The 10,040-nt window shown below is 38.8% G+C and overlaps 1 protein-coding gene across 2 annotated transcripts in view; it reads left to right on the top strand.

Moving 5' to 3' along the window:
- Positions 1-10,040, top strand: part of LOC107744786 (lissencephaly-1 homolog A) — a 47,554-nt gene that overhangs the window by 28,292 nt on the left and 9,222 nt on the right. For both annotated transcript variants that reach the window (XM_016558604.1, XM_016558605.1), the window contains exons 3-6: positions 1,995-2,079; positions 3,681-3,755; positions 3,963-4,169; positions 6,619-6,787. In XM_016558604.1, coding sequence (XP_016414090.1) covers positions 1,995-2,079; positions 3,681-3,755; positions 3,963-4,169; positions 6,619-6,787 — 536 coding nt within the window. The remainder of the gene's footprint in view (positions 1-1,994; positions 2,080-3,680; positions 3,756-3,962; positions 4,170-6,618; positions 6,788-10,040) is intronic.

The following is a 10,040-nucleotide window of genomic DNA, read 5'->3' as shown; positions in this document are numbered from 1 at the left end:
CATATACTTCGTAGTAGACATCCTTAACTCCTTTCTGCTGTCGGTTGTTCTGTTGTCTGTGTTTCTTTTTTTGAATATGGCGCTTATCACATGCTGTGTGGTATCGGCGTTTGGTATCGGGGCATTTTAATGAGTACGAGTACAGGAGACCAGTATCGGGCCCGATACCAGTATCGGTATCGGTGCATCCCTATTTTACACGTTTATTTTTTAATCCATTTTCAAATTATTTCAAATTTCTTAAATATGAATTAAAATAAATAAAATGATATCGGCTTTATATCGGCCATCGGCCACCCTGCTTTTTAAAAATATACTCTTTTGTGTTCCGCAAAAGAAAGAAGGTCATCATTTTGGAAATGAGAGTGAGAATTTTTATTTTTGGATTTATTAAAAATGTACCTCATTTAACATTTTAACTCTTGTCATCCATGTTTATTGTTAACAGCAGTGCAATAGCAAAATGTGGCTTTGCTTATCATCGTCAAAATGTATACAATATGCACACAGAATGCTAATTCAGGGTATTCACTCCTGCATTTAACTGCGGTTGTCACTCCCAAAACTTTCCAGAATGTACATTGCCATAATCATCAGAGTTTTGTTTTGCTGAACTGCTCTGTTTGACTCACAAAGAAGCATTGTTATTGAGCTGTCTCTTTAGGAAGGTATCTGTCGAGCATGTCCCACTCAAAGCAGAGTAGAGTCACACACTCATATGTTCCCTCCAGCATGAAGCAGTGTGTAGTTCATTCCTGTCGCTTGTCACATGAGAGGTAACCTCGTGCTGACCTTGACTTTAAACAGAGCACCCTCACTGTCACAGGCTGCAGTAGATATGGTGCCAGAGCTTGGTCACTTCATTGTCTGCTCTTTAGTGAACTGGCCCATCCACCAAACACACACTGTATATATATATTATCATATCATTTATCTCTTAACCGTGCCACACCCAGAGTTATTCCTCTCCCTGTGTGTGCTGTTAGACTCTTTGATGTCTGGTCTATAGATATTTTAATTCTTTTTATCTTTTTATCTTCTCTTGATTTTGATTTTGATTTAAGAGTAGATTGTGAACAATGTGGCTGTCTCGCTGAAACAGCATTTCCATATTGGGCTCCTTGTTTCCTCACGGCTGTGGATCCTTCTGCCATCACAATGCCAGGAAGAGTTTGGACAGCAGAGTGGCGTCTCTGACAGCCTTCTTTGTCTTCACTATCACCACTATCAATGAATATCTTCCGCTCACCACAGTCTTGCTGACTCAGCAGCTCAAAATGTGTTGAAAACAGAGGTGGCTTCCTTCAAAGAACTGACATATTCCTTCCCTATTTAAGCAGAAAGCATTTGTAAAATTATTCTTTGTGAATGTGCACACATTTTATTTTAGCTTTAAATGATGATTTTTTTTCCCCTAGCACTTTTTATTGAAATAGCAAGGCTTTGCTTCTGTCTTTGACATGGAAATAAAGCCTTGGAGTATTATTATTAATGTAATGAGTATTAATGTTTATTATTATTACTATTATTGTCTTTCTTTAAAATACATATACTTGTCTAATATTATTATTATTATTGGTACATAATGCATTACAAAATCTCATCCTTTGCAAGTAGGTATATCTAAAATACTTGTACACTAATGATTACTTTCAGCAAGTTTTCATGCTAATCCAATAAACTACCTTCATGTCTTTTTTTAAAGGCACATCTTTGGGCCAGTACAGAAATTGAGCAATTTGCATATCAGTCTTTTTTTTTCCCACACCCTCTTATTATCAGGCCTGATTCTCCATGTATGCTTAAGCAGTTTTCCATGAATAGCTTTTTTGTCTACCCGAATGAAATTCCAGTGTACCAGTGTCTGAATATGTGCTCAAGACACACATGTTCTTTCAGTTGTGTCAAAAGCTCTTACCACAGCTCTTTTCTTAATCCACAATCATAAAGCCTGGTTATCAAGAGAACTAATTAGGCTTTTCTTTGTTTTTCAGAAACCGAGCGATAGCTGATTACCTTCGTTCCAACGGATATGAAGAGGCATATTCAGTTTTCAAAAAGGAGGCAGAATTAGACGTGGTGAGTGTGGGAACCCCCTCCATTTATACCCCAGTCAAACCAATATTTCTTAATTTGAAGTATTCCCCATTTAATTGGCACCTCTGTGTGAGGTTGTGACTGACGGCACACGTGCTGAATTAAGGCAGTGCAGAGATAATTATGATGTGTGGCAGATGTAAAGCCCGACGCTCCCTGTTGTCTCAGCGATGGTTCACATTGATAAAGGGACATACTAAATTGTGTCTCTCCATTATCACAGGGTAGACCAGGAGAATTACTCCAATTCAGCAGAAAATGCCTTGCCGTAATATGCTGTCTGAAAATGTGAGAGCTCTTGGCACATGCAGAAGCTCTTGTTTGAAAACACTCCTGGTTGGACAGAATATAAACTGTTTATTTCCTTTGTACAGAGAAGAAAGAGCATGATTTATTGATCAGATTTACGGACAGAGAGGTGGTCTATGGTGCTAAAAGCTCTCTTTAATTAAACAATGCTATTAACACAGCTTCATTTAGCAGAAGAGATTTCATCATCGATCCTTCCTTCTGTTAAGATGTTCTGAGAGGGGGGCAGGGGTCTGTGACTTTAGGCATAACTGTAGATGAAAAGTGGTGCTCTGAGGGCTGGAGGGAGCTGATGGACTGTCTGACGGCAGTCCAGAGGCTGGCACGGCTGATGGGACTGGTATTTAGCCATTGGCCAACACACATAGCAGAGGGTCCAAGCAGATGGTGGATCAGTCCTCTGTAGAGGCTTTAAATGCCCCTCTCCCTCAGAGATGCATGACACGACCCCTCTCACTCCACTTCTCATCACACAGACAGCACCTGTTCTGCTGGACGTCTCTGATATTACTCCAGAAGAGCCTCTCTCTTATTCTCTTTGTCTGCCACATCCTTTTTTTCATTACCCATAGATCTGGGAGCTGTGTTATGCTTTTGCATTTTCATGGTTAGAGACCAGTCTAGTGAAAACCACGTGTACACTTTTTTCAGAAAACGCAACCTTCATATTGCTTTCCGGCTGAGACTGTGAGTTTGCATATTTAAAAACACAACCATAGAAATGTGTTCTGTCAGGGATTGGAAATGCGAGGGTTTAGTTTTGTTGGATTTTCATACCTCTAGATTTTCATACCTTTCATACTTTCATACCATAGACTGAAAGCCTTGAATGAATTGAAGCTGTGAACGAAGGTAATGGTGTGTGTGTGTTAATTTATTATGCATTTAATTTTATTATTATTATTATTTATTCATACCCCCCCCCCCCCAGCGTTTGCTACTTAATGTTTTTTGGATTAGAGAATGCCAATGGCAATCATTTATCTCTCATTTTGAGAATTAAATGAAAGGTCTAGTTGGTGCCAGGCACCCTAAAGTTGATTTTTCACAGTGCGGTGTTTGTGTAATTGTATTCTTGGTAAGCTCTCTTTGTCTGCTGGAGATTAACCCATGTGAAGGGATTTAGAGGGAATTTACAGTTGCCACTGGTGTGATGGGTATATGCCTTCTTTTTTACTTTAGGCGTATGTAAATCTTGATAAAAAATAAATAAAAAAATGTATGCGGTGTGTTGTGTGTTAAGGTGTAATGCTTTTGTCATCTTTTGTCACCAGAATGAGGAATTGGATAAGAAGTATGCAGGTCTTTTGGAAAAGAAATGGACCTCAGTCATCAGATTACAGAAAAAGGTTTGCACATTTCATATTTAATGCAAATCCTATTAAGAACCATTGAGGCAGCCTTGACTCATTGACTATTCATGGTCTGAAATGCCAAAATTTAGGGTTTAGAAATGCTGCATTTCAACTACTGGAACTGTAATCCAAAAATGTCACTTTCATTCATTTTATTTGATGTGTGTAATGATGAGTCGTACCCATTATGTCTTCTGCTAGGTGATGGAATTGGAATCAAAACTGAATGAGGCAAAAGAGGAGATTAATATAGGTGGGCCAGTTGGACAGAAGCGAGACCCCAAAGAATGGATTCCCCGTCCTCCTGAGAGATACGCCCTGAGCGGCCACAGGAGTCCTGTCACCAGAGTCATTTTCCATCCTGTTTTCAGCGTCATAGTCTCTGCCTCAGAGGATGCAACAATAAAGGTGAGGTCTTCTGTATCTTTTGTGGGTTATCAAGCACTTAGTCTGCATGGTGTACGTCTCATGCCCTCTAAAACTGATCTCATGTTTCTGTTAACTTGGTGTGATCAAATTGTGATTTACAGTATGAAAATGGCCCATCAGCCCTTGCTGGCTGATATAATTATAGTGTTTTGCTTTGAATAAGCTGTAAATTTGACTGCAGGCTCCCACTGTCTTTTTGCTTTTTGTCTCTTTTTGCTGTTTTGGTCATAGAGGGGCTCTTGAGACACACAAAATACACAAGTCTGCACAAGCAATGTGACCTTCCCATGGTAATAAGCCCAAAGCACAAATTGAGTCTAAACCTATTCATAGCCACTTATTAAGGGGTTTTTGGCTGTTTTTAAAGTCAAGAGGAAAGCTTTTTATTATTTAGATCAGCCAAACAATTCAGAGGTATAGTATATGCAAGGTACCCCCTTTGTTATGTTGTATTTTATTTGGAATCAGTCCTACAAAAGGGTTCTTCTATTTTCCCGAACACTTGCTTTTCGAGTGATTCATGTTGCGCCTCAGTGCCGGCAGCTACGGCCACCAACCTGAGTCTGTGCCCCAGTTTTGTACTCTATGCTATTAAACCCTTCCCTAAAATACCCAGCCCTCCCAAACTTAACATGGGCAGCCCTCAACCAGACAGCTAGAGCTGGTCCAAATATATTCTGCACCATTCTCTCCATCCGCATATTCATAGCTATAATTGTCAGGAAGCCTGAAGCTGTGCAGCCAGATGCTTTTTTTCTCACTTCTGTTCAGTGTAATGTAGATGTGTTAAGACGGCTGTGGCAGACCTTTTTTTTTCTTTTTAGCTTTAAAATTTTCTTATTTTTATGTTAATCAGCAGTTTGACAGCCACTTGACAAGACAGTTCTCCTTCTGCTTAGCCTGGTTATTGAATCAGCCAAATGGTTTTCTGTTCAGTTTCATGCACAAGTATGTTTTTTTCAGACTGTGATATTTTATACATGCGCATGAACATATGACGTGTGCTCAAACATGCAGGAAAATCTTTCATCTCCACAATTTGTCTGAAATGTCAACACTCTAGTCTAAAATAAGCCCATTCGGTTTATGCAGCACTATGCAGTTGATTTTTAGCATGCTCTTTTATTTTTCCTTTCCCTTACTTTTGAAGCCTGGTATACACTCTTGGTTCAGGCTGTTTTTCAGATAAAAATGAACTTGAACTTGAAATGGACTTTTAGGGATGCACGATATACCGGACCATGTTGGTTATTGGCAAATTTTGCTGGTTTGTTTGTTTATCTATTCGGTTAATCTATTTATTCAATTATTCTTTCATTTATCCAAAATAAACCAAAAATAAAAAATTGTGCGTGCAAATTTTCTATTTTACATTTACATAGCCTTTTAACTTTACAGCAAAAGGTAAATCTTTAGTTAATCTTTAAATATACTTAAATTCTAAAAATACTAATGATCTTTAAAAATGTAATCTTTAGTAAATCTCAAAATGAATACCCCTTTTTTTTTTTTACTACTGTACATTATAATGTTTTGAGGCCTAAATCTACTTGGTGCATTTAAAACTATTTAGTTTTAGTGTTTTATCTTTAATATATTTCTAGGCAAAATAGCATATAATTTCCATTTATTGTTATCTGCCAAAACATGAAAATAATTATTGCCACTGGTATCAGCCAGAATTTTAGATTAGGTTTGCTGTGGTTCTACAGTTCTCCTTTTTCATTTGTTTTGATTTATGTTGTGAAGGTAAGTAAGTTGATGATCAGGCACATACAGACAGATCAATGAGGGCAGATATAAGTAGTATACACTCTATGTAATAGTATTGCAGTCTCAGCTACTTGGTTAAAGCTTACTTGCATGAGTAACCCAGGTGTGCCACATCAGGCTTTTCTTGTGCATTTTTTCTATCAGAACACGACTTGAGTTCTGTCTCCCTCTTTGGAAGCAGGAAACAGATAAGCAGGTGGAAGGGCTTCTTTCACCGGCCCCCTGTGCAGCAGACAGAGCTTATCCCTGTGTGTCTGCCGCCTAGAAACTGCTGAAACCTGATCTTCACATTAAGCCCTGAGGCTGTTTATCATACTGCTGCATCCAGGCGAACAAGCAGATAACATTCAACTCACTTCACAAAAATGCTTTAATGATAAAGAAAATTATGAAAACTGAATTTAGGGAAAACATGATGTCCAAATATTCTGAATGAAATGTTCAGATTGTATCCAGAGGGCAGTCTGGCATCTTAGATGGTGTTTAAAATCTGGCTTTATGACAGATGTTTCACTGAATATATAATAGCAGCTACAAGCCCAGACCTGCCTTTTATGCTTTACCTTATCATAACAAGCTGCCAAACAAGTTAATGGCTTTTTTATTGAAAAGATGCTCATCTTGGGCTAAAACATGTATTTTGTGTCTGATCCAGGTATGGGACTATGAAACGGGTGACTTTGAGCGGACCCTCAAGGGCCACACAGACTCTGTGCAGGACATTTCCTTTGACCATACTGGAAAGCTGCTAGCCTCCTGTTCAGCGGACATGACCATTAAGCTCTGGGACTTCCAGGGCTTTGAGTGTATCAGGACCATGCACGGTGAGCATGGTGTCATATGTTGTCATTGGTTCTAGGAGCTGTTAGGTGCGGAGGGGCGTCTCAGGGGGGAATAGAGTGTCAGGAGGCAGGTGTTGAATGCAGCTCATTAATGTGCCAGCTTGCCAACAAATCCATAAGAGAGATTCTTCCTGTATTAGAAGGCATCCTTTAACACATTTTCTCAAATATTACTGTGCCGTTTAGGAAAGTTTTTTTTTTTTTATTCTGACAATTCTTTCTTGAGGCAGATAAAGTCTGAATGAAATGTTCAGATTGTATCCAGAGGGCAATCTGGCATGTTTGATGGTTTTTAAAAGCTGGCTGCATGACAAATGTTTTGCTGAATATATAATAGCAGCTACAAGCCCAGACCTGTCTTTTATGCTTTACCTTATCATCATTACAAGCTGCCAAACAAGCTAATGGCTTTTTTTGTTTATTGAAGAGATGTTCATCTTGGGCTAAAGCATGTGTTTTTTATGTCTGATCCAGGTATGGGACTATGAAACGGGTGACTTTGAGCGGACCCTCAAGGGCCACACAGACTCTGTGCAGGACATTTCCTTTGACCATACTGGAAAGCTGCTAGCCTCCTGTTCAGCGGACATGACCATTAAGCTCTGGGACTTCCAGGGCTTCGAGTGTATCAGGACCATGCACGGTGAGCATGGTGTCATATGTTGTCATTGGTTCTGGGAACTGTTAGGAGCGGAGGGGTGTCTCAGGGGGGAATAGAGTGTCAGGAGGCAGGTGTTGAATGCAGCTCATTAATGTGCCAGCTTGCCAACAAATCCATAAGAGAGATTCTTCCTGTATTAGAAGGCATCCTTTAACACATTTTCTCAAATATTACTGTGCTGTTTAGGAAAGTTTTTTTTTTTTTTTTGGTTTTTATAATCATTATAATATTTAATATCTATGGATACATTATAATTCATGGACCCTTTTTACAGACTGTGATGCGTTTCAACAGTCATCAGCATTTTAAATCCTGAAGTTTTATATATTTCAATAAAAAATATTTATATATTGTAAGTTAATTCTGCTTTAAGGTTTTATCTAATACATCAGCTATAGGAGTGATGGTAAATTTGACATTTTTCTCTCTTCTGACTGCTGTTATCGGTTTCTCTATATTTTCTTCCTCTTTTTGAAAGTTGTGAAAACAGTATCTTGGTGTTTTTCTTTTGCTATTTAAGCAAATAACGCAAAAAATATATATTCGAGGTAGTCTCCCATTCACTGCTATAGAAGTTTACCCAACTGAGAAACCCAGAAATAGAGCTCCATTATATAATTTATAAAAATAGATTTAATATACTGTAATAATGTATTACATTTTCCTAAAATTAAGATTTATTTTTAGAGCATTTTAACCATTTTTTTTTCCCACTCTACGAAAGTGAGATCCTGTCCTTGCTCTCAGAATGCGTTTCTTAGGATGTGCCCATGTTTAAAATCCTAATTGCTTGGTACATTTTAATAGCTTTGGAAATGTGAGCCTTCAGGCTTTTATAAAGGGAGATCACACATCAAGTGAATTTGCATTTTGTCTTACGGGTTCTGTATTATGTCAACATATCTTCCCCTGTTTTAGATGGATAGTTAACACTCTAAGTGTCATGAAACCCCCCATTTCAGTTTGGGTCAGATCTCACCACAGGTTTGGAAAAGCGCAAAAACAATCGGTGTGAAAAGCTGTGAAGAGAAGGGGGATGGGGGCGTAATTCTCTGCCATCCAGCCACTTACATTCCACTAATTATGACGTTTAAACCGTATCAAAACCTCACTAATGCACACTGCAATTCACAGTTTCATGCAAAAAAAATGCACAAATATTTAAACCGTTTTGTAAGCTGAGTGATCTGCGTTTGCACCGTGCATCAAAATACACATATGTGCTTTTGCAATGATTCAGGAATGCGTCAGCTGGTTGGTTAACAGTAATGATCAACCCTCTACAATGCAAGTAAATCACTCGCATATGTGCTGACAGCGCTTCAGAGTTTCACTCTCCGTCAAGCGATCTGTGCTATTTTTCAATTCATCTCAATGGATGTGCAGCGTACCTGTATTTGACATACCGTAAATTCTAGTGTGAAGGCGCATGACTCGCCGTTACTTTGCTGAAAGCGCTGTTTCTTACACACATGCAAAGAGAGGTAGAGTGAGAGAGTTTTACATACCATGCAGAATTGACGTGCTACATGTAAACGATATTCCTTGTTGTATTTTCCTGTCAAAATTACATTCAATTAAATTCAATTCAAGTTTATTTGTACAGCACTTTTCACGATACAAATCATTGCAAAGCAACTTTACAGCAAATTAAGTTTCTACAATATTTAGTGGTAGCTTATCATACATAAATTACATTCAATTAAATTCAATTCAAGTTTATTTGTACAGCACTTTTCACGATACAAATCATTGCAAAGCAACTTTACAGCAAATTAAGTTTCTACAATATTTAGTGGTAGCTTATCATACATAAGTTCATTTGGAATTCTTCAGCTTTTAAGAACAACCATAAGATACTACCGGTTTCTCTGGTAGTGGGCGGAACTAATGCGTAAACGGCAATCTCATTGGCTGGCGCTCACCTATTATCGTTAGTATATAGGCATGGGCCGATTACCGGTTTCAAGGTATACCACGATTTGACAATTTCACGGTTTCAAAACCGCTAATATTTTCCATTATACCGTTCCTGCGGTATGCGCTGTTTTTCATGTCTCCTCAAAGACTGAAAGTGTAGGAATCCCTCAGGTTGAGGGCAGTGTAGAGAGTAGCACGACCCTCCTCCTCCTGTTGGTGCGAGCGAGCGGTCAGTCACGTGTGTGTAGGATGGCCGAACTTAAGGAGCTTCCCCTGGAACTTACACTATTGGCAACCGGCCGTTTTTTGTCTTTTTGCAAGCAAATCGTCTTTAGAGATGTAACGATGCACCCCTGAGCCGGTTGAAAATCTATAAATATGTGACGATTCAGTTGAATAAAGTCAGTTGAGATGTTAAATGAATCGTGATACAGTCAGGGGCGGGAGTTTATATGAATGTATCTCTGAGGTGAACACTGTCTTCAGAAAAGTTTAATGGTATTTTCTTTTCATCTCGTCTCTGTATAGTTCATGTTAAAGCAGTGTTTCAGCGCAGTGCTGCTTTGTTTACAGCGGTAACCAAGGAAACGCGTATGTGGTGTTCTAGAAGCGCCTCCTGCTGTCAGAGAGTGAATCTGCCTCTCATTCAGAGCA

The sequence above is a fragment of the Sinocyclocheilus rhinocerous genome, unplaced genomic scaffold (assembly GCF_001515625.1).
Source record: "Sinocyclocheilus rhinocerous isolate Xijiao unplaced genomic scaffold, SAMN03320098_v1.1 scaffold738, whole genome shotgun sequence".
Classification (NCBI taxonomy): domain Eukaryota; kingdom Metazoa; phylum Chordata; class Actinopteri; order Cypriniformes; family Cyprinidae; genus Sinocyclocheilus; species Sinocyclocheilus rhinocerous.
This window is presented reverse-complemented; position numbering and strand designations above follow the sequence as displayed.